At 32.8% G+C, this 26,381-nt stretch overlaps 2 protein-coding genes across 6 annotated transcripts in view; one reads left to right on the forward strand and one right to left on the reverse strand.

Annotated features, from left to right (window-relative positions):
- Positions 1 to 26,325, forward strand: part of LOC118736420 (serine-rich adhesin for platelets) — a 278,380-nt gene extending 252,055 nt beyond the window's left edge. The window contains exons 8-11 of the mRNA XM_036466514.1: positions 12,144 to 12,474; positions 17,026 to 17,282; positions 17,349 to 17,395; positions 24,273 to 26,325. Of these exons, the coding sequence (XP_036322407.1) occupies positions 12,144 to 12,474; positions 17,026 to 17,282; positions 17,349 to 17,395; positions 24,273 to 25,723 (2,086 nt within the window). The 3' untranslated portion in view covers positions 25,724 to 26,325. The remainder of the gene's footprint in view (positions 1 to 12,143; positions 12,475 to 17,025; positions 17,283 to 17,348; positions 17,396 to 24,272) is intronic.
- The window catches only part of LOC118735817 (RNA polymerase II degradation factor 1-like), a 31,210-nt gene continuing 14,600 nt past the window's right edge, over positions 9,772 to 26,381 (reverse strand). For 4 of the 5 annotated variants that reach the window (XR_004992648.1, XR_004992647.1, XR_004992645.1 and 1 more), the window contains exon 4: positions 9,910 to 9,949. The gene's annotated coding sequence lies outside the window, so the exon portion shown is untranslated. Of the gene's footprint in view, positions 9,950 to 26,381 lie in introns of all 5 variants that reach the window. The other variant, XM_036465788.1, reaches the window with a different exon arrangement.

Here is a 26,381-nt window from a genome sequence, read left to right on the forward strand (position 1 = left end):
TTACTTTACAGAAGAAATAGGAGCAGGCTATTATTAGCGTAAATATGTGCCAATTCAAGCGGCGGCCGTATTCAGGACGATTTCATTTTACTCCAAGAATGTATATGTACGAGTATGGTGCGCATTTATGTATGTACATATGTACATTAGACTGTGTCACAAAAAAAGTTGAATTTGTTCCCAGCCATTTTCAACACTCAGTATGAATGTTTTTCGGGGGTGTAAAATTTTTTTCGGCACTCTGTAAAAGCAACTAACTTGTTTTTTTTGAAGTTATTCTTCTTTAAGTTCGGTTGGGAGTCGATGTAACGAAAAATCGACTATAATTTTAAGCCCCCGAAAAACATTCATTCAACGCAACGAAATAGCGACAAAAGAAAGGAGAGGATAGCGTGATTGTGCACGATTAAGGTTAAGATTAATATTAAGACTAAAATTTATATTAAGATTCTGATTGCGATTTAGATACAAATTTATGTTGGGGCTAATACTAGGTTTACATACATATAAGTAGATTATCCTCATTTTCGTGCTTAGCTCCCTAATCTGTAATTAGACAAAGAGATTAGCCATACAAAATCCATCCCTCGTTAATCTGTAATTATAAAATAATCTCAGATTAAACCGATAACTTCTCGGCGTCCTGCCTATTTTAATCGATTATTTTTGCGAAGAAGTGGAGAAATGCCAAATGGAAAAGTAAACAAAATGGGATTATATTTACATGTAAACATACTTTTAGACAAAGATCGGAATTTGGATTGGGATAAAGATTAAGATTTAAAATTGAGGTTAAGCTTAACATTAAGTTTAAGATTAAGATCAAGACTAAGATTTATATTAAGAATAAAACTTAGATTTCGATTGAGGTTAAGATTGGGATTAACACTTAGATTAAGATTAGGATTACGATTAAAATTTAGACAAAGGTAAAGATAACTCAGATTAAAAGGGGTTGAAATTCACTCGGAGGTAAATTGTAGAAATCTGCCTGACTATGCAGAAATAATAGACGTAATAGTTATGGTGAGCTATGCAGGTAATAAATCGGAAGAAGCACAGACATCTTTCATCCCGAAAAGATTTACTTCAACTAAATCTTTACTGGTTGTTGTTTAATGACAAGTAATTTTTAGCAAAAAAAACCGATCTTAATTCTCTTATAAAAATATATATGTATATATATATATATATGTATATATATATATATATCTCATGATCCATTGATCGGATCTAAACCGGATTAGTATGGGACCACCTCTGAGACACTACCTTTCCGATGCAAAAAGCAAGTTATGCGGTAACAAACATTTAAAAAAAAACAATATTCCGACGAACTGATAACCTCCTCCTTTTTTGGAAGTCGGTTAAAAATGGGTTAGTATTTTTCTTGCCGTAATGTTATAATTTGATATGGAGTTAATTTATCTGACACATAATATTGCGTACATTGTGTTGTTTTCAAACAAATGAACATAACTTGCAAAAATTATTAGGCATGCTAATAGTTCTGTAAATACAACCGAAGGTTATGCACCAATCGGACATCAAATAAAAAAGTTATAGAAAAAACACCGATTTAGCTCTTTTACAGGGTGTTCACTCCTGTTGTATTTTCTTAATGGGTGTTCAAAATCCCTTCCAATATATGGAACTTTATTTCGGCCCATACATCGTCTAATGTATATACAAACATATTTTTTTATATGTACATCCATACATACATTATTTTGATGTCTATGATAAACATTGACAACATTTTAAAACATTTTTATGCCTACCTTTTAAGCATAAAGTATTTTATCATCTGAGTTATTGGACGATTTTATTCAGCTTGAGCCCGTTTCCAATGAAAAATGTTTGTGGAAAAGAACACACACACAAACATTTTTCATTGGAAACAGCCTCAAGCTCAATAAAATTGTTGAATTTAATTGTTATAAGGCCATAAATAATAACAAACAAAAAAACAAAAGAATAACTTTATTTATAAAAACTTTTTTGAGGAATTTCAAATGGGTATAGCTCAAGTAAATATTAATATTTTTCCGAAATATTTTGGCGGATTCCTTAAATTATAATAAATTGTATAATTCCGATGAAAAAACAGTATCAATTTTTTTTTTATGTTCAGTGATGCAACCTAATGGACATACATATTTACATACATATGCATACATACTGGTATATAAATTGCACATCACTCATACGCCACGTTGGCTTCACCATCTGCTTTGTGGTTCATTAGCTGGCTGGCGCTGCGTGAGAAATCCTCAGTGCACATGTTGTGGAGTGCCTTATGCCAGCACTTTTGTTGTTTCATTTTCTATTTTTTGCTGACGTTTGGTGTTTTGTTGCAATTACGCTGCCACTGCGGGCATGACTATATATGATACGTAAGCACTTTTTCGTACTATCTACTAAAGCAACGGAAGAAAAAGTAAACAATGCTGTGTACCTTAATGTAGTACAACTGCAGCACAATTGCAGTGAATGTGTTTCTGTGCAGCAACCACATACACACACACACACACACACACACACACACACACACACACATCTACTTTATAGAATTTGAAAGCAACATTTGCCAAGCTCATACACTTGCTTTATACATAGCAACAATCAAGCCGCACAAGCGCACTATGTAAAATCAAATAAAGAGCAGCAGTTCCCAGAACTAACAAATAAAAGTCAAAAAAAAAATAAGCAGAACATAAAGGAGCAAATATGTAAAGGAAATCAGATGTAGGTAAAGAAAAAAGTAATCAATAATTGAGTGATAGTATAATTAAAGCCTGCTTTTTTTATTGCGAGGAAGTGAATATGCGCCTCGTGTGCTTTTTAATTGATTTTTTTCTATTGAAAATCCATGCAACAAAGGATGCCACTGAAAAAGCTTAAATTGAAAAAACAAAAATTCCTAGTGAAAGCTCATTGAAAGTATTATGATTAAATCAAATCAATTAGTGAAAAAGCGAACAGTTTAGAACGAACTTTAAAAATATAAAATCTTTTTATCCCAAGTAAAAGTCATAATCAGACTAATGCATCATATCTTTCATGATGAGAGGTCTTATGAGAACGATGGTCTATTCACTAATTGAAAATTGTTTTTTTTTTTTTTTTAATCAGTATATAGCCTGGTTTGAAGGCAAAAACTTTTCAATAAACGAACGAATTTGCGCAAGTAAAAACGCTACGAGAAATGAAAGCACCATGGCATAGAAACTTTTGTACATCGCTTTTAGGACTTTCCTAAAGAGCGTAGGGTAGTGAAAGGCTTTTGAGATGGAGAATTCGGGAAATATATTTTCGTTGGGTAAATAAGTTTCCTTGACCTTTCAAATGGCCTTCAAGTGGAGGAGGTTTTAATTTTTTCCCCTTCTTTTACCTAAAAATAGAATAGAGTGAGCTTTTAAAAAAGTGTTAAGCACAAACTTTTATAAAAAATCAAAAAATTTACTTTGAAGGTCATTGAACAAAAAAAAAAAACTTGACCTGGAAAAGTGAAAATTTGAGTATTTGTCTTTTTCTACCTAAAAACAGCATTTCGGCTGTGACAAAGGAAATGGATTTCTTCTTGAAAGAGCAGCAAAAATGTGTGTTGAAACTTTCACTGATCAAAAAATTAAAGAAAAAAATGTAAACAACCCAATCGAAATAAAAGAAAATGCTGTAGGACATTCTACTTTGCATTCCCTGAAACGAAGCAAGGAAGCGAAACAAATAAAATATTGTAGGACATTCCACTTTGCATTACCGGCAATGCCTAAAAGAAGCGAAAAAATTCGAAGGCATTATAATGCTATGCCTTCTAGAACACGTTACCACTAAAAGCGATTACCAATTTTTTGCTGCGCTATTTCAGATCAAAAAGGAAAAAAATTAAAACCTCCCCCCTTTGATGGTCAAGGAAATTTGTTTAAATTTGTTTGTTTTTCCTGAATTCTCTATTTGAAAAGCTTTTAAATATATATTTGTGTTTGTCTCTGATTTAAGCTGGAAGATAGTTTTTTTTTTTTTGGTTACAATAGAACGCTATTATAAGCTTAATTTTAAAACTTTATTTCGGCGTCATGCATTTCGGTAGAATGTAGCAGACCAATGGTCAATATGGTTCATATCCCTTCAATTACTTCAGCTTTGATGAATGAGGAATTACGAATATTTAGTGAAAATTCGCCGACTTCTGTCCTACTACTTTCACCGCCTACAAACAACCAAGAAATTTACAACCATTAAGAGCTTTCTTGTTAAATGGAATGACTCATAGTTACTAGTATAGAATATAAACACATTCGCATATACATATGTAAGTACTATATGCATAGAAAAATGAATGAATCTGAATACGCCCAATAAACCCCGCACATTGAACCCAAACTCAAAACAAAACTATGAGACAATAACACAAAGCACCCAAGCAGCATTCGCCGTCAAGACGGAGACGATCACAACTTGGCCGTAAAGAAAAGAAAAACAAGGATTAGAACGATGCTTAATTTAAGGCGCCAGTAGCGATGTTTTTTTGCAACGTCAGGTGATTCTTAGTTTTCTGCAATTTCTTTTATTAAAGAAGTACAAACATACAACCATATACGTATGTACATGTCGTATATCCTTTATATATTTGAGTTTCATAAGAAATTGCCTTCCGTATATGCTGTAACTGTATGTAGTTGCAGTTCAACCACTTCAGTCACCGCTGCTACGCCATACCCATAAGGGAAAAGTCAGTGTTTGTTGTATGTGTGTGTGTGTGTGTGTGTGTGTGTTTTGTCAAACACATACTACTATAGCATAAAATAGACGACATTGCGGTATTTACGAGTATATCCGTGTAGTTGTTGTTAGGTCAACATATATTCCTGTATGTCTGGCACCAAGTATTTATGTATGGATCATTATTGCCTGTACATAGACATATATATACATATATATGTACATGAGTATGTGCTTTTATGCAGAGGTTACCAGTACATATTACACGGTTTCGTTCGCATTCGGTTTCATTGCTGCCTGCAACGTGTCAGATGTTGGACGTGTTCTCTTGCGCAACGTAAAGTGAAAAGTCAGTTTAAACTTTTTGTGTGAATTCATTTTAGTTGGAATAAAAGAAGTAAATAACAGTGTTAAAGTTAATGCAATTAGCACACAGTAAAGTCAAGTAAATATTTTACTTAGCAGCAGTAAGCCTTTGGATAAAAAAAAAACTTTTGCAAAGCTACACTTGAAGGTAATTACTCGATTGAAAGAGGAAATTGGAGCGTACATTTAAGAGCACTTTAACGGGGAATTTGGGTTAAAATAAATAAAATTTGTATGCTTTGTTCTATGTAAAAATGTTGAAATTATTTTTAGGAGATTTTAATTACAGATTTTCGAATATATTTACTGCTTGTTGTAATATGTAGATAGGAAAAATGCTTTGCTTTAAGTGAAAACTAAAGACGCCTGTTGAAATAACTACTAATTCCAAGTGGTTTCAAACTCTAAAATTCTAAAATTAAAATACGTAAGGATACAGTATATTGTGCCAAAAGATCATACTAATTTTAGACTCACTCACTAAATGTGCCCGCAGTTATGCAGTTCAATTTGAAAAATGTGTAACTAAATTTCTACAGATCTCTCCATTTCCAGCGACATGCCGGAAAACTAATACCACCAGAACTTTCTCAATTAAAAAGGATAGAATTTCACGTGGGAGTCGGTATAAAGTTCAACGCTGGCTCCGAACGGCAGTTGGTGTTTTTTGAGTTTGAGAGTAGTTTGTCACGATTTCGAAACCAAGAACAGACTGGCTTTCCAATCCTTTTTTTTCCAGGCTTTTTTTGAAAAATGAGGAGAGTTTTTATGATTTCAAAATTGGTGGCAAATTATAGTCAAAATCGTCTTTTAAAAATGTTCCTATTTGTTTATAGTTGTTGTTGCAACCTGTTCAAAATGGGTTGTTTTCGCATTTTGTTTTACTTCGTATTTGAAATTAGACTTTGTAATGAAGAAATAAATGATAAAAACTGAAAGGGTACTTATTGAAATTTTTCTATAAGAATCGAAATAAATTCAGTCTTAAAAAATCTAGTTAACGAAAGTTATCAAGTTACCGAAATTAATCGAATCATTGAAATTTATAGTTATCAAAATTTATCCGGTTATTCAGGCTTATTGATTTATTGCAACGTATCGAATTATTCAAATCGATCAATGTTTATTGAATTGTTGAAATTTATAGACACAGAAACTTAGTTGTCGAAATATATATGCACGCATAGTTATCGAGCTATAAAAGTTCATAGTACTATCAACATTTGTCAAGTTTATGAAATTTATCAAGCTATCGATATTTATGGAACTATCATTATTTATAGACTTGACAAAATTTATCTCGTTATCAAAAAAAAAAAAAATATTTGAAGCTATCAATATTAACCGAGTTATAGAAATTTATGGAGGTATCCAAAGTTTATCGAGTTATTGATTTATATCGAGATATATACATTTTTGAGTTATCGAAATTTTTCCGAGCCTCGAAAATTATCGAAATTAGTCGAGCTTTTGAATTTTGTTGACTTATCGGTGTTAGTGCTTTTGAAATTCATTGAGTATGTATATATATATGTATATATATATGTATAAAATTATCGAAATTTATCGACACACTGAAATGTATCGGGTCAATTCCAAGTCCTGCCAAAATACTCCAAAACACCTTCAAAGATATAAAAAATTGTAGTCACGTTTTAGTTCCAAAGCAGGAGATTTTCCGGTTAGTAATTTTGTAGCTTATAAATTAAACGACGATGAAATGTCGATTGCAATAGATAATATTATTGACCACTATGACAATATGCCCAATAAAAACGGTGAGAAACTGAAAACTAATATCCATAACGATAACGATAAATATTATTGATAACGATAAATAATATTGATAACGATAAAAATATCGAACACTATTATGAATGGGAAACAAAAAAATGAATTGAATTGATTTCAGTTTTGTAATCAGCGCCTTAAAGAACCTTTGGATATCAAATTTCATAAATATCCGACAATTTTTTAACAATCTGTCCGCCATATTGAATACGCCATTTTGAGTTTTAAAAAACTGAGCTCAGCTAAGAGACCGTAAATGACTTGATCTAGAAAAACTGTAAAATACGGGCACTTTTAGGGCTCTTATTTCCGAAAATGCTTAATTTTTTTATGGGAGAAAAATCGTGTCGGACGGTATTTTAGTATGCTTTGTAATCTTTTATGAGCATTCATAAATTTTTTATTTTTTTTTGTGGCCAACTAATCTGACGTATTTATGTACTATATTTATTGTTCTGATTTTCCTCTAAACCTGCACCATTAAAGACTTATACACATATATGAGTATGTTGTATGTATAGTATCTACATATAGATGTAGCTCAATGGAAGCTGAACAGACATTTTTGTACTACATAGACATTTTTGTATATAGACAAGCGCATCTACGCAGCTGGATGATTCATGCCTACATAACCCACTAACCTACATAAACACAGATTTCGGAAAATGAATCTTTGCTTTGTATTGTCAAAGGTTAGGATACGAAGTTAAATTGCCAATAAGAGGACAATGGCACACAAATGGCTCAGAAATATATAAGAATAATAATGCTGCTTATACATATAAGGCATATTGGAAACTTTAAGAAACCAAAAAACAGATGCATGACTTTAGTTAGTTGCAAATAAACTCCATGACATTTGTGGATTTTCGTTCCGACAGCAATACCTACCTACCTATATATCTCTATTTACCATATTTAGTTCTTTTCGTATCACTTTACACTTTTGCTACATATGCAATTTGCACAGCCGTGTTTTGCACCCTTTTTTATATGCAACATTTTTGATTTTTTGTAGTACAAGTAAATACTGTTTGCAAAAACTAAGGAAACATTTATTGATTTTTTTGCACCCACTCACAAGCATTGCAGCCTCATCATGCAATTTACTAAAAGTGCAAACGTAAGCGTCAATTAAGCTTTTGTTGTAAATTGCAGTACAAAAAGTAACTAACTAAAGTAGGTAGCAGCATAGACAAGCGAGTGCGATAAACATCTTATTGTTAGCCGGTGCGTAGAACGTTACACGAGTATACTATATTTACTTACATATATCTATACACGATATAAAGAGGGCGACAATTCACGATGGCAATGAAAATAATGAATGAAAAGTACTTATTTAAGGGTGGAAAAGTAAATTATATTTTTATCAAGATTTTTTCAAGACAATTAAGGGTAGATCAGCAGGCATACACTGGAATCGTTATTAATGCCTATTATAAAAGTATATAAAAGCACACGAAAGAATATACAACTGCAATACTTTTCGAAGAATATGAAATTGGTATGAAAAAACCCAACGAAAAAGCTTTGCTTATACAGCCAAGGATTGGCAACGAAAGCAAGGGTGCATGAGTGGAATTAAAGGAGCAAGCGCATAAAGATCTTTCAGCATTTGGCGGGCGGAATAGCGCAAATTATAGATAGAGATAGTCGGAAGTCGCCTGCTCTCGAACCAAAGCAATTAATGGCTTTGGTAAAATAAGAACTTGTTAAGGAGAGTCTAGTCTCTTTTAAATTATTCTTCATACCAATACATTTTTGAGCAATCTTAAGCAGTTATTTGAAAATTTAGTTTAAGCGATTTTTACCACCTAATATTTTTTTAGTTTTTTTTTTTTCTAACTGAAAAATTCTACTTTTGATTTATGAGAAAAAGTAAATCGATAAAATTTGTGTTTATGACCCCGAAATATAAGTGAACTCTGGTCATTTAGAGGTTATATGGATAAGATAATGAAAAGAGAACGTTTACAGTTTTCCACAAAATAATAGCAGTGCAATATTTTGAGCAGTTTTTCCTATTTGTCGTTTGTTTATTTAATGTTTATTATTTCTTTTATAAAAGTCTAGCTGGTTATACAACAAACACCATATAAACTTTATACACAAATTATACAAATTATGTAAATTTTCACCAAAACTTCAAACTTTTTAATCAGAATTTTTAGAAAAAATTTTGGTATGCAGTTTTGTTGCGCATTTAATTCTAGTATTTTTGAGAATTTTTTTGCTTGAAGGTGTTGCACGTTTTTTCCATACAAAGTATGTTCGACAATTTTCTTTTATATTGAGGACACTGCCAATTCCAAATTGAAAAACAAAATTGATTTGGTCGGACAAATAAAAAATAAAAAATAAAATTTACTTGTAAATGGATTTGTCAAAAAAAAATAAAAAAATACAGTTAATTTGTGATTTGATTTGTCGAGCAAAACATTTTTTGTGTAACGCAAGCACGATTTTCGACTAAATAAAATTTAATTTTTTATTTGGTTGACGAATCAAATCACAAATAAATTTTACTTTTTATATAGCCAACAAAAGAAACCGCAAATACATTTTTTTCCCTATTTTGTCGACGAATCAAATCACAAATTAAATTAATTTGTAGTTTGCTCGATGAATCAAATCACAAATCAAATAGATTTTTTTAATTATTAGCGGATTGAAAATCAAAAATAATTAACAATAACTAAAAGATATAAAACATATAGCTTTAAAATGTAATCCAAAGAGCAAATCTGATTTAGATCTTGACTTTGGTGCCTTAATTTGTCTAAGATGTATGGTTTTCTTGTTATAAATAATTGCTAAACAAAGTGGTAATAAATTAATTTGCCAAGAATATGTATAGTTGTGAGAAATAAGTACGGTACTCACCCCTGAAATTGGATAATTTTGCTTAGAAATACCAGTCAATCACTGATTTTCAAGGGACCAAACACATAAATCTGGCTTTAGCCTTTTTTCTATATTGGTTTTCTTAAGCTGTTGTTGCAAAGCTTCATCGAGTTTTTGTATTTTCAAACACTTTTATTCGCTACAAATTCTGGGTCATCTGCAAGTAATCCAAAAAAAAATTTGTAGATTTAATCGAAACCAAAAAATATTATAGAAAAAAGCATAGTAAGTGTATGTAAATGCGTGATTAAAAAATATAAAAATATAGAATAATGTAAATAAATTGTGTAATGGAATACGAAATACGAGTCCCACGGCGTATGAGTAATGCTAATGAACACCAGCAAGCTACTCTTAAATAACATCTCACATTTCTATTATTTAATGAATACTCGAATGAAGAAAGGGGCTAGGTATAAAGAGATTATAAATATATTTAAATAACCGAGTTAAGTAAATCAACTAAAAAAAAATTGTTATTAAGTGCCTATAAGGCTTGCTTCGGCTTTACATCTGTAGTAAATTTTCCGAATTTAAAACTTACTGGTTTTTTCAAATCGAGTAAATTTCGCGAATTCGCCACCAGTTTTACTGTGCAAGTGAATTGGTAAGGACGTCACGTATTGCACAGAGGTACTTTATGTAGCTTTCTAATAAGAAATATGAAAATGTCTGTAAAATTTAAGGAAACTGTTTTCATGGCTAGACCCTGGGCAAGGCTCGGACCGAGTTTGGTAAGGATTGGAGAAGCGGTTACTGAGATACAGCACTTAATCATAAGTGGGCGTGATCACGCCCTTTTTTTTTAATTTCATAAACTATAAAAATCATAAAATCACATGAAGCCTTTCGCAATGATGATGACAATATGAGGTTATACATACTATCCGCCCAATTCTGTAAAGCTCCCTTCGCATTCTGAATTTAAAAGCAAAAAAGCTTTTGACTGCCGTAGCCGAGTAGGTAGAGATGTCGACCATAATTCCGTATATCGCAGGTTCGAATGCCGGCAAATGATTTATTTAGCTGTTAGAAACAAATTTATTGATATACAAAATTTATACATTTCACATGAAAATTCAATTTGTCAATAGCATTTTCAATCTTGATAATTTATCAAGAAAAGAGCTTTTGATTTCTGTGCTAGAATTCCAATTCTTGATAAATAATAAAAAATTGACAAATTATAAAGATTTTCAATTTATAAAGTGCACAGAATCGGGCTGTATGAGTGTAGTTTATGGGTATAGGTAAGTCGTGAACGTCATGGCGTATACGCAACGTTTAGAAGACTTTGTATACTTCGGCAGAAATAATGGAAAACTCTTACTTTCACCAGTTATGGCTATATTTCTTTTATTTATTTAATGTTTAACAATTTTTTATAAAAGTTCAACTTTTTATAAAATAAACCACATATAAATATGCGTTTAAAACTTTGTAAAGGAAAATTATAAAAATCAACGAATTTCCGCCCTAAAATTCAAACTTTTTTAATCAGTATTTTAAGAAAAAATGTAATCATGCCCATGACGTTTTAGAAGGATAAAGTAGCTGGCAGTGTTTACTAAATGCCTTTGATTGCCATTTTTGCCGAAGGTGTAGCGATTTTGTTCCATATAAAAATAAATTGTGTTTTTGGAAGCAATGGCAACAAAAAAATTTAGGCAACTTTTGGAGCCATGAATCTTGCACTTCGTCTTACTAAAATTTATTGGGCTATAAAACTGTATACCTAAATTTTTCTAAAACTTTTGAATAAAAGTTTGGTTTGGTTTTTTAATTTTTAGAATTTTTATAACTTTTGTACAAAGTTTAAAATGCGCATTTTTGTATATCGCTTGCTTACGAGTGAAAAGTTGCTAAGTCCATTTTTAAACAAAATAAGGTGGGTCTATTTTTTCTGACACCAGTGTACATATGTTTATTTACATACATACAATGACTCAAAGAAGTGATGACGTGTTGATTTTCTTTAAATATTCACAATGTTTTTCAAGTTAAATACTTTTGTTGTTTTCTATAAATATGTCCAAGCTTTAACCAAAACCATATATATTTCGAGTGCTTTATTCGCGAGGAAAAAAATTATTAAAAATCAGCGCGATTTCTTGTCGCTTGAAATCTACAGGTGTAGGTACATTCAACCCTACTCTACTTTAAAATCTATGTAAATCCATATTGTAACCTTTACCGAACCAAAGCACTAATGCACTAACACTAACAGATTACTAACAGTTGCCGTTCAACTTTTAATAAATTAACTAAATAATATTTACGTATTTCTAGCTAAGCATTTTAACTAATTATCACCATACTTTGCTCTTATCTTCCCCTCTCCACTACGCCAGAAAATGTTGGCTTGAATCCTCATTTGTTGGCATACGCCCGCTGGACTCACCACAAACACCGGTCATCGAGAATACAGCAACTGCATTTAGTAGCGCTACCAATACCAACAACACCACCAATAATAACAGCGTCAGCAGCAGCCAGTATAACAATTACAATTATAATTACAATTACAATACGAATAATTCATCAACAAATACATTAACGGCAATAACAACACCAAATAGTATTGGTGGCATTGGTATCACCACAGCGATCACCACAAATCCACATGTATTACGCATGAACGGTCTGAGTATCGTTGGCGGTGGTGAGTCGACAATTATGATTTAGGCAACATTTTTAATTAAATACTCTACATAATACTTTTTAGTAATATTATACATATACATAAATATATGCATATATATATATATATATACAAACTGATATGTAGCTACATACACATATAAAAATATGCATATTTATATACTTTAATGTATGAACGATGAATTGAGATGCTTAAAATCCCAGAAATATATACATATACACAAACACAAATGCATTTGCATCCACACCAAAAAAAAAAAAAAACAAAACGGCCAACTCTTTTTTCGCATTATTAGATATTTAGATACATGCATACGTACATATGTATGTAAGTAATTACATGCTCAAACATATGTGTGTATGTATGCACGCATAAGCTAACTTTTCTTATTAAAAACAAAATGTTTTCTATAGTAGCGGAGAAAAGAAAAAGTATAGCTATGAAATCACTTTCGTTTTGTTTAGTTTAGTAGCGTGAAAGAGCTTTTGGGGTATAATCGAGTTGAAACAAAAATGCAAGTAGTTGCTTAGCATTTTAGATGTCACAGAAAATAATTTAACTGCATAACTACATATACTTTTTAGTGCATTTCACGCACCATATTATATGCATACATATAAATTTATAATTTGTAGAATTGCAAAGGAAAAAAATTGCGCAAAAAACTCGTAGCAGCTGCGTTTAGCATGTAAAAATTTAATTTTTACATTTTTAAGTGCACTTAAAAATATATAATCTTTTTTTTTTTTTAATTTAGTTTCTGATTTCTTCTTTATCAAAATATATATTAGTTGGCTAGAGATGCCAGCAAAAGCCAGAAAACTCTGAATCCAATAGCAGCTAATAATGCATTTTTTATAAATAGTTTGCACAAAAGTTTTTGAACATTTGTAATTAGCATCAAAATTTTGTGTTTAATTTGTTTTTAAAACATATTTATCTTAGGTTATATACATACACGCATAAGTTATACAGTTTTACCTTAATTTTATTTAATTGTAAAAAAAAACAAAAAAAAAACAAATGTTGCAATATTATTCTTTTTAATTAAAAAGATTCATTATTAAAGCGAAACTATTTAACTGATTCAAAAAAAAAAAATACAAAAAAACTATTTTGATCATTCAAACCCTCATTTGCTTATGCTCAAAATATTATTTACATGCATACATATACACAAACTGTAGGTGTGTTTGCATTAATTACGTACTATTCGGTTTGTTGAGTTTTTAATTTAAATGTACTCTTCAATAATTTTTATAGTTAATATAAAAATTAATTTGTATTAAATTTTAGTTTTAAAACTTTTATTTTTTTTTCTTTAGCATTTAAGTTTTGACGATGACAATTTACTTGCATACATACTATATTAAAAATTTACTTGTAAAACATATCATCAAAGTGAAATAAATAAATATTTACGTCCGAAAAACAGAATTGTTTTATAATGTTTTAAATGGCACGAAGATGTAAAATTCTCTAATGAGTCAATTATGGATAGCAACGCAACCTCAGCGAGGTTGCCGATGAACAGCGCCACTTTCCAAAACACTTGCACCTTTTTCTGTAGGCCTTAATTGAAAAAAATACCACAACCAGCAATATATTGCCACTTACTTTTACGAAATAAAAAAACAATTTAAGGTTTTCTTTGCACCGTTTCCATAAAACCCGATTACAAAATTAAGCGATTTATGCTACTCAAACAAAATAAAGAGACAATTGAAGATGATTAACCCTTAGACGGTGGAGCCATATCCTCTGCGAGTGTCCTGCCCTTGGCAGACTGCGGGTTAGTCCACTGCGAGCAGGTTTTTTACCTAATCTGGTAGGGTATAACCAGTTGTTCCAGTTTGCCAAGAGGACTGCGATGTTCTTCAGCATTGCTTCTGGTTCGCAGTGATTAGCTGTCTAAAGTGGTCGTACTTTATCTGGCAACGCTATGTAACTTAATGGTAATGCGAAGCCACGTGCCTAACCCTTAGGATGGCCTTCACATGCAAACACACTTAGGCATTGTGGAAAATACCGCATAAATGTTTGGAATATCACTCTACCTCTAAAGATTCCACAAAAAAAATGTTGCCGGTAGGTGGCGCGGCAGTCGATATATTTCGAAATCCTGCATACCTGTGGTTTCATTTTAGTTTATATTCATAAGGCACCCTGTATGAGGGAAATGTTTTTTATTAAAAAAAAAAAAACGCAAGAATATGTCCTAACAAATCTGGGATGCTCTATGTTTTGGTAATATTTCGACCGGAAGTGGGTTAAACTGACCATTTTCTTAAATTAGACATACATGTTTTTGCTACATATTCAAATTCTTAGGATAAAAATACGTATGTATAAAACTCTTTTTTAAAAGTGGCTTTTTCAACCTCTAAATGACCTTCGAACTTCAACTTGTCCTGGACTTCTAAAATGGACGAAAATTTCCTTAATGAAAAAGAAAAGAAAATTAATCATCAAGCTAGGGGTGCTCTATCTTTTTGTACTATTGCGACAAAAACAAAAAAAAAATCAAAATATACGAATGAATCGATATACTCACGAAACAATGGGCCAAATATAGTAAAACTGCATTTTTAGTTTTTCACTCTGACGTCAGAATTTTTTTCAAAGGACTCTGAAAATTTTAAGATATGATTAATTTAAAAAAATTATTAAAACAAATCAGTGCTATTTAGAATAACCATATGGGTACCAAATGAGAGAGAAAATTGCGTTGAATTTAACAACAATGAACTTTTTTGGTTTACAAGTACGAATAGGTATTAAAAATGCGTTTTTAATAAATTTTATATTTTCAAATTAGTAAATTTTTCCTCAAACAATAGTTAAAAAAAAAATATATTGAAAATATATATTATATTTATATATTTATTATATTTAAGGACAATATTTTTAAAAGACATATTCCATATCCAGTGGCGGATTTACCGTAAAGGCAACATAGGCAGGTGCCTAGGGCGGCAAACTTTAGAGACGGCAAAATTTTAGTTGAAAAAAAAAAAACATTTTTGTTTTAAGTTAGCTGCACTGATATTATTTAAATGATAACTTATCAAGCGAAAAAAGTTTGTGGGTGATGGCTTTCTTTAAAAGTTGAAAACCTTTACTCAAGGCAAATACCACTTTTTCGTCTTAAATTGTAATAGAAGTATAGTAAATAACATAAATTTGAATAATATTATTTACTGCTAATCATTCCAAATGATTTTTTGAAATAATTATATTTTAAAATTTCAAAGTCCTTTTAAAAAAAATTCTAACGTCAGAGAGAAAAACTAAGTACACAGCTTTACTATAATTTACCGATAGTTTCACGAATATATTCATTTTTTTGTGTGTAAAATTTACTGTCGCACGATGTTATCGACTTTCGGTTTCGACCGGAAGTGGGTTAAGCAGACCGGAAGCCCATTATTTTAACCGGAACTGCATTACAGAATAAAGTTTCCTACAATAGTTGTGTATTTTTTTGTGGTAAGAACATACATATTTAAAAAATGTACCTCCGATCAGTTTAACCCCAATGCTGGCAACACCGGAAGTCGATTTGTTAGGTCATATTTTTGCGGTTTAAAAAAAAAAAAAAACATTTCCTCCATTTTAGAGAGGGTAGACGGGTGGTATAAGACACCCTGTATATTACTTACATGAAGAGAAATAACTCCACAAAAAAAATTTCTGGTAGGTGGCTTAGGGTTTGATATATTTATGGTCCGATTTGTTTTATATTTAGAAAGCTTGTTTCAAAAAGATTTGTTTACTATTAACTTACTACATATATTTATGTTATTCTTTGTCTATGTTTTTACCTTTTTTAAATGCTTAACATAGTATCACTCTTAGATTTTAATCACTCTAAAGTAGCTTTATACATACATATTGTAGGTTGTAGCTTAAAATTCACATTCACTAAACGATCATAATTTGTCACCTAATTTGCAGTAGCCAGTAGACGCAACCAGTAGATGTTTTTTGATTTGCAACTTTCCTAAAAACACCCTTTCCGTACTCCAAATGACTACTACTTCCACAGTTCAACGCTTCCTTTCTTCCTCGCGTATTTACTTGCGATAACAGTAGGCAACCCTTACTCAATGATTTATGCATATTTGCTTTTTTCAAATTTTTTGTGCAAAAACACGGCAATTGAAGAAATAGCAATAATCATTTGAGGCAGTCATTTTTGCAATTCAGTCTTTCGTCTGTATATTTCAACCACTTATTGTTGTTAGTAGAATTATTTTCATTAAAATTTAGTTAAGTATAATTTTAGGCTAGAATATTAATGTAACGACTTGAAAAAATTCAAGCAATATTTTAAAAATATGCGTTTGTATTCTCGTTTCTTTTTTCCTTTTTTTATCACAAAAACATTACTATGTCGATAATAAAAAAAAAATACAATTAAAACGATGCATCAACTAATGGCGGCCAACCAACACATATGTATGTCACTAAAAAAAAAACAAAAAAAAAAAACGATAACTCCAATTAACACAACCTTTTCCCTCCTACTAATCCGATCAACAACAAAACAAATTCATAAAAAAAAATAATTGCCCAATTCGGAAACCCTGAATTTAGCGCCAGAACGCTCGTTGAGCACCGCATCGCTAGAAGATGTCTTAGCCTCACTATTAGGACTGCCATCGTCGTCAGCGTCAAGTGGTGGAGTGCAGGGCGTGAACGTAGGCGCTGGTGCGGGTGCAGGTGCGAGTGCGAGTGCAGGCGCTAGCGTCGGCGTCAACGTCAGCGCGGGCCCATCCTCCACAAGTGATCCATACGCTAGGTCCACGACGACAGGTATGAACCTGTAAGTTTTGTTCCATCACAAAAATATACTCGTACATACTCGTATATACACATTTACTAATTATAGTATACAAAAAACAAAAATTAGACTTGTTCAAATAATCATGCGCGCGCGTAAACATTAAATTTAGAATTTGTAAATTAAAAAAAAATAATAATAACAATTGTGTTTTACTTGTATAATCAAAAACAAAAAAAAAAACAAAATATAACGATTTACTTAAAATTTTATTATAACCACAAAATTGTTTTGGATTCCTTTTTATTGTTGTGTTTCTTTCTATGTGTTAAAGAATATTTTATCACAGCGTCTTATATACTCGTACATACATCTATCTTTAATTTAAAATAAGTGCTTTATTTAAATATTTTGTTTAAATAAAAGATGAAAAAATATTTTAAAAAAATTACTTGCAACAAGATTTTTGCACTATCCGCCGTGTGGTGTGTATGAAATTAATTTTTGCAAAAATTAAAATTTTATTGCTTTTGTATTATAAATATGAAATGACCTTTATGTAATAGAAAATATTTTCTCTTCGATTCACTTTAGTTATTAGTTTCTATGGTTATGAGATTACAGTATTTTAGGGGGTCATACCACTTTAACTTATTTTAGAAATGAAGTTTTGATTTTTTTGTTCACTTAAAAAAACTGAAGTACGAACATTATCGATCACAGAAAATTACTGCTAATTACATACATAAATCTAAAAGTCAAATGTTCTCCGTACATACATATGTGTATTTTACCGTACGACCTTACAAGCAAACAAAAATTTCGCCGACCCCCCCTGAGCCTAAAGTAGTTTCTTCTTTAGTATTTGTAGTTCTACTGGAATAATCGAAACACTTCCTTAAGGCTGGTTGACACATCATTCATCTTCATTATCCATACTTTTACTGATTACACCGTGCGACAGTAAATTTTACACACAAAAAACTTAATATGTTCTCGAAACTATGGGTAAATTATGGTTAAACTGCGTACTTAGTTTTTCTCTCTGACGTCAAGATATTTTTTTAAAGGACTTTGAGATTTAAAAAAGATCATTATTTCAAAAAGTTATTTAAAAAAAATCAGTGCAATATTTTTTATTTTTTTTGTTTTTAATTATTGTTTGAAGACTAATATGTGCACGACCTCACAACTTTATCAATTTAAAAAGAGAAAATTTATTAAAAGCGCACTTTCAGTACCTATTCGTCCTTGTAAACCAAAAAAAAAAAAACCATTGTTTTTAAATTCCACAGAATTTTCTATCTATTGTTATTCTACATTGCACTGATATTTTTAAATATTTTTTTTTTTTTAAATTAATCACATCTTTAAAATTTCAAAGTCCTTTGAAAAAAATCCTGACGTTTGAGTGAAGAAGTAAAAAGGCAGTTTTACAATATTTGAGCCATAGCTTCGTGAGTATATCGATTCTTTCGTGTGTTTTAAATTTTGTTTGTTTTTGTCGCACGGTGTTATATTATTGGCCAAAAACGGACAGATAGAAAATTTAGCAGCACATGTGCAGGACTGAAGACCTATTCTGATCTATCGTCTAACTATTTTTAGTTCCATTTGCCAACGCGGTTTCACTTAAGTATTTGCCACTGAATTTGACATAGTGAAAACAATCCTTTAGAAAAAGTTTAATGATTTTGGTGGGCTTTAATTTAATGAAATTAGTGTGGTACGTTAGGGCGATAAGAACTGAAATCTGGTTGGTAAACACTAGGATGGAGTGCTTGAGGTCAATGAACTTTGGAACAAAAAAACACCGATATACCGTCGCTCCCAACGAAGAGTAGCACATCTCAAATTACCGTGGAAGACTAGCACGTTTCACTATTCGCGTCGAAGACTAGCATATTTCATTATTCGCGTCGAAAAGTAGCACATTTCAGATTTTTGCGTGGAAGTCTAGCACATTTCACTATTCGCGTGGAAGAGTAGCACATTTCAGATTTTTGCGTGGAAGAGTAGCACATTTCAGGTTTTTGCGTGGAAGAGTAGCACATTTCACTATTCGCGTGGAAGACTAGCACATTTCAGATTTTTGCGTGGAAGTCTAGCACATTTCACTACTTGCGTGGAAGACTAGCACATTTCAGATTTTTGCCTGGAAGAGTAGCACATTTCAGATTCTCGCGTAGAATAGTAGCGAATTCATACAAAGTGGTACCAGCAGCCGTACAAAAACCAAACATACATGTATGTTATAATTATTTCTCCTCGACTAAGTTGAAAGTTTAATGTTGTGTATGGAGCTTTTCGATCTTTTTTTACAAACAGAATAAACGTTTATTTTCCTCCTACTTGTTTTGGAACATATTCGCGTCTTCCTCAGGGAATCTATTTATAAATACGAGAAACATATATGTACATTAGGGTGGTCCAAAAATGCATGTGAAAAGGTAAAGTCGGAATTTTTATGCTCTCACCACCTAGGATTGTTCTATACCGAAAAAAATATACCCCAATTTTTTATTTTGAAATCAAAAAATATTTAGAGGTCGCTCAAAGCGCCCAAAGTTTTCCATGTATTTTATATGTGGAAAAAAAACTTTTCGCAGAAATGGTATAGAATTCAAAAAAACTAATATTTTTCTATCGGAAAACTCTTTTCATCTGCAGAAGATTCCAAATTGTTTATTTAACCATTTTTTCATCGCAACTATAATTTATAGGTCCGCCAAAAACCCACAAAAACCCCGAAAAATGCAATGGGGGGACAAATAAAAAATCGTTAGTATTAAAAATGGTTAAATAAATAATTGGGTATTATTATTGTAAGTCTCCTGAAGAGAACCAGAGTTTTTCGATCGAAAAATATTAATTTTCAAGAATTCTATACCATTTCTACGAAAAGTTGTTTTTCCCATACTTATGAAAATACATTAATTTTCAAGAATTCTATACCATTTCTACGAAAAGTTGTTTTTCCCATACTTATGAAAATACATCGAAAACTTTGAGCACTTTGAGCGACCTCTAAATATTTTTTGATTTTAAAATAAAAAATAGGTGTATTCTTTTTTTCTATATATGTAGAACAATCCTAGGGGGTGATAGCATTACAATTCCGACTTTACTGTTTTTGGACCACCCTAATGTACATGCAGTCATATCAAGAGCACCTCATTTCAAAGTGATATAGTTTTCCACTTATGTCTATTTATTTATTTTTAAGAATTTTGATTAAAATAAAGTTCATTCTCTGAAAAAATCCATATAAACCCATACTTAAAACTTTGTAGAAAACTAAAAAAAAGTCTAAAAATGTTCATCCAAATTTCAAAATTATTTTCTCAGAATTTGTTGAGTATATAGATTTAAAGCCCTTTCGATTTTGTTGCAATAATGTGCAAGTTTCAAGTGGCTTAAAATTTCCGTTGTTGCGGTTTTCTTCCATATAAAAATAAATTGTGTTTATTCGTTATATGGGAGCAAATGCGGCAAAAAGAATCAAAGGTAATTTTAAGGCTCTTGAAACTTGCACATTATCACACTATAATTGAATCAGCTATAAGGCTTCATACTCAAAAAAATTTTAACACTTCTGAGTAAATAAGTTTGAAATTTGAATGAAGATTAGTTGATTTTTTTTTAGATTTATACAAAGTTTTAAGCGTGGGTTTACATGTTTTTTTTTTAATGAACTTTATTTTAATTGAAATTGAACATACTGAAAACAAATTTTCAATGGTTAACCATAAAACAAACAAAAAAAAAGAAAAATGGATGATCTCCAGCAAATGATCACTAAACGATTTATACCGTCTGAATTTCATGAATTTTATAATACAGTTATAGAAATATAAAATAGGCACTTAATTTCCAATATAAATTATCCCTTTATGATTTACTTTAAACCTTAAATGTGCTACTCTTCCACGCAAAAATCTGAAATGTGCTCGTCTTCCACGCGAATAGTGAAATGTGCTAGTCTTCCACGCAAAAACCTGAAATGTGCTACTCTTCCACGCAAAAATCTGAAATGTGCTACTTTTCGACGCGAATAATGAAATGTGCTAGTCTTCCACGCTAATAGTGAAATGTGCTAGTCTTCCACGCGAATAGTGAAATGTGCTACTCTTCGTAGGGACCGACGATACAATAATTTAAAATCCGACTGTAAAAGCCGAAGATCCCTAATGCATTCAGCCAACAAAAAAATAATAATTTTTTTTTTTAAGTTTCCTTGCAAAAACCTCTTGTTTTACTAACGACCATTTTCCTTTACATTCACATTTGAGGTTTCTCCTCTACTTCGCAAAAATCATCGACAAAACCAGGTCGGACACCGAAAAGTTATTGGTTTAATCTGAGGTTAACTTTTATATTACAGATTAACGTGTCGAGCACCCCCCTGCCCCTACCTGGCTACGCCTATGCATGTACATATGCAGCTTTAACAAAAATGATCCTATATAAAAGTCTTAACAGTATTTCAGAACGGTGTTAACTCAAGGATTCATAAAATACTTTTAGGCCCTTTTCGCACAGAAAATACACATGGGTCATTCCAGCGAAGACAACACTACAAGCCAAAAAATAAATTACACAGATTGCGCTTAAATCTGAGACAATTTTAAAGGAGCAAAAAAAAAATAATTATTATCCACTATTTTTTTAGTTTCAAACGGGTTCTACATGGTCAAGCATTGAATTAAATTCTCTGCTTGCAAGTGGAAGAAGTGGGGTTTCAAGTTTCTGGATTTGCTTTTGACATTTTCATTGTTTGCCATTTAAAGAACCAACAACTTGAATTCAACAAAATTGGAGCGTGTAAGAGGAGATAAAATACAACTCATGGACTTTAAAACTGAGCACAACACATTAAAAAAAAATTATTTATTATTTATGTCGAGAAGTTGTCAGCATTCAGAGAAATGCGGATGTCCCATCCGCCACGGCAAAATTTGTTTGTTTTTAACCAACGTACAAATACGTAAGCTTCTAATTTTTTAAATAAGACCATTTTATTAAAAAAATAATAAATATTCATAACAAAAAAGTAGTATTCATTTTACTCACAAAGTATGTGTCCGCATTTTAATAATGCCATCAAAACATAAAATATACCTTAAGTTTTATACTTTATTAATCTCGTATTAAACTGATATCTGATTTAAAGTGCTGACTTTTTGAAACTTGTCAAATTAATGGCTTAAGAGAAATTACTTAAAGTTTGAGCGTAAACAAGCTAAAATCAAGGAATGAAACCGAAACCGTAACCGTTATCTTGACCTGAAAAGGAACGAAACCGAAACCGTTTCAACCACAGGTTTCAATTGGTTTCCAGAAATTTATAAAAATCAGCTGCAGGATCTAGCAACCAAAATTTTTTTCTTCAGTAGCATAACTGTGCGGTTTCAAGGCGAATTTATACAAGGCGGTCGAAGTGCTGCGGCTGTCACTTCAATTGAAGTTTTTCACTTCACTTTAGAAGCCTTAACTTCGTCACTTCATTTTACTTCACTTTCCACAAATTACATTTGCCTCCCAAATAAATATAAATTTCTTTGAAATAAATGATTTATTTAACCAAAAGCACAATTATTTTGCTAAAATTCTTGTTAAGTAGTAATTTTGACAAAGTAACTTTTCGCAAAACGCTGCTAAAAAGATGCCAAATAAATTAAATCTCCGATCTGCCATCGGTTATTTGGAAGAAGTCATTTTCATTTTCATTTTCACATGTATAGTTGTAAAGCGCACAGAAGTGAATGGGTGGATAAAATTTCATAATTATTTTAGTTTTCATACACCTTCAATTTTACAGCAAAAATTAAACATTTAAGTGAATATGGTGGTGACTTTTTTTGTCAAACTTGCTTTAATTTTTTTATTTCAAAACCGAAACCGGAACGAAACCGATAAAAATTTTGAAGAACGAAACTAAAACCGCAACACTTTGCAAAACCGAAACCGGAACGTTATTTTGAATCGGTTTCATTCCTTGGTTAAAATGTCCTATCCGTCACGCTGAAATGCCCCTATTGTATGTTTAGTAAAAATTATGAAGTTTTTCCTCGAAAGAAAAAAGTTATCATTATCCTGGTAACAATAAATACTAAACAATGAAACCTTGAAATTGAAAACTACCAATCGGTCGACCTTTAAGTTAACAACATACGGTGGAAGGCCTGATAATTTCTAGAACTCAATAGAATTCTTAATTGCTGTTAAGCTATTGATGGAAATGGGAAATTTCATCTGTTAGGCAGCAAAGAAAAAAGGGCATATATGTATGTATATGTACTTAGAAAGCACGAATCACTTTTATTGGGGCTTACGCAAAATTATACATCGCCAAAACGGGTCTCCTTTAAATAATATAACTACTGTAAAATATCTCCGTAATGTGGAAGTTTAATTTATGTACTTTAGGTATATTAGTGAGAGGAGTTTAGGCAGTGCCTTAAATATGTAAATTTATCTGAGAGCCTAGGAATTTTCTACAAAATGAAAGGGTACGCATGAAGGACATTACTGAGGCAATTACCAGCGCATCGAGATGGGAATAAGGGGCGGATGTGTGAAAAGATATAAACCTACCCCTAAAATTTTGAAAATGCTTTAAATTCTTTAACTTGTAAGTTCATATACATACATACATACATATGTAAATATAACTTCAAAAATCGTGATTATATGTATAGGTAAAAAGGGCAGCTTGATTATTATTTTCAAAGATCTGTCAAAGTATTGCCAAGCAAGTAGTACGATTGAATCCCTCCAAGCATGTTCAACTCATTCCTCTTCGTTACAGTTTCCCTACTTGTGCTTATCGAAACATTTCCAAATTAATATCGTTAATAAACTTTTGTTTTCATTTCGTTTCTACATTCGTATTTAACCTTTGTGTGGAATGCCTTAGCGTTGTTCTATATTAGGAGTTTATTAGCAAAAGTTCTAATGTTATACGTGACGCAGCTTTTGACAATTCCATTCTCCAACAAAATATCTCTCTTTTGTCTCTTCTTTTCGCAGGCGATTCAGCTAGTCAGTCCCTGGTCACATTTCGTCATATGCCGCAGCAGCAACAGCCGGCACAAAACCCCCAGTCCCAGTCACAACTACAACAGTCCCAACAGCAACTACTACTGCAATTACAGGCTGAGCAGCAACGCTTGCGCCGCCGCAGTGAGGGCGATGCACCGCAACAACAAAAACAACAGCACCAACAGCAAACACAACTCTACAACCAAAATGCCAAAACCAACTCGACAGCCAATAAAACGCACACCAACGCTGGCAACTTCCAAGATAACAGCAACACGCCCGCTATCGGTGGAGGCGGAGCTGGCGGAGGTGGCAGCTGTGTCATCGGCACCGGGAACGCCACACAGCCGACGCGCCGTGTCTCGCTCGGCGACAGTTCCGAGTCCAATAACAAGACCACATCCGAATTGCAGATCAAGTGCCGCAACACCAAGTGCGATCGTAGCGCCACGCCCGCGGACGCCAAAAAGTATTACAAGTCATGCCACAATTGTACCCATTTATATTGTTCGCGTGAATGTCGACGCGCCCACTGGGAGAAGCACCGCAAGGCGTGTCTGCACTCACGTGCGTCGAATTTGTGCCGCCAAGTGTTAGCCACCTGCAAGGACGATGTCGATTCGCAGCGCCATCTCAGTCTGCTGGCACGCAAGGGCTCCCTGTCGCAGGGTCGCGGCGTTGTGCGGGTGCTCTTCCGTTCCGCCGAGGCGGCTGAGAGTTTCATCAAGCACGGCTTTCAGTGTATGGGCGAGGCGTCCTATGTGCGTTGGCCCGATCTGATGCCCGCCGAAATGGGTCTCGAGCTGTACTCGGAGTTGCTCAAGCTAAGCACCGAATACAAGCCAGACTCGAAGATGCTCATCTATGTGGCCATATGTGTGGTGAGCGAAGCGCCGGGCATGGGACAGGCGCCAGTACGCTGGGAACGCCAGCTGGTCTCGCGTTGTGCCAAACTGAAACTCTGCAAGAGCATCCTAGCCGAGCTGGAGCAACAGCAACAGGCCCTCCAACAGCAACAGCCACCGCTGACAGTTGTCGCTGTACCGGAACCCACCACCGAGATACTTATACTCACATTTAATCCGAACTTGCGCTCGAATGCCAATCAAGGCGAACTCATACTCTCCAACATACTGGATATATTATCTCGGCGTGGTGTGTTGCTGCGTAAACATTATCCGGAGATTTATCAGCGGCTACAAACCTACACCGATGGACAAACGGAGAAATTCAATCCGGTAACATTGCATCCGCGCGACTCACAGACAGGCAAGAGCTTCGTTTGCATTATTATGCCAGTGCATTCATCTGACAATGATGTCATCAAGTTGCCATCTGCCTCGGATGGCGGCAATCGTGTGACCACCATCGATGTGGGTTCGCCGGCAGCTTTGGCGCAACTTGACGATGATGAGCTGCTTACGCGTTCCTCGAGTTGATTTTTAAAAAGCAATGGTCGAGGCAGTACGAAGAAACGCTCTTCGTCGGCGGGCGCTGCCAATTCGACGGCGTCGGATCTGTTATTACTGACAGCGTCAGCGGATGTTGCCGCCGGCTCGTTGACGTTGGAGAGCACGCGTATGTAAGGATTGAGGAACTATGAAAGCTACGATTTTAGCAATTAAGTACGCAGCTTGTATAGGGTTTAAGAAAGTTATTAATTATAAAAACATACACACGTGAATAGATACATATAAACTTGTAATCATTCTCTCTTATTGCCTGAAATGCATACGATCAAAATAAGCTTCCCCTATACGCAACAATTGAAGAAACGCATACTCGTATATACATACATACATATGTAATCACATGGAACACACTTGAAAGCTTAAAAACATACATACATAACAACTCGATCGCGAATACGCAAACAATTCTTCCATGGTTCGCTTAAATCATTCTCGTCTTCGGAAGTCACTTTTTGCTAAATTTTCCTAAATCCATTTTATCTTAACATACACGTGCATACATAAGTATATACCGATGTAAATGACCGTAGCCTATACATACATACATACACTGCCGGCAAAAAGTATTGGTACAGCTGCTTTTTTACAATATATGCAACAAGTTTTATTGTAATATTTTTCCGCC

Source organism: Rhagoletis pomonella, unplaced genomic scaffold (genome assembly GCF_013731165.1).
Source record: "Rhagoletis pomonella isolate Grant_MI unplaced genomic scaffold, Rhpom_1.0 Rhpom_scaffold_00003, whole genome shotgun sequence".
Taxonomy (NCBI): domain Eukaryota; kingdom Metazoa; phylum Arthropoda; class Insecta; order Diptera; family Tephritidae; genus Rhagoletis; species Rhagoletis pomonella.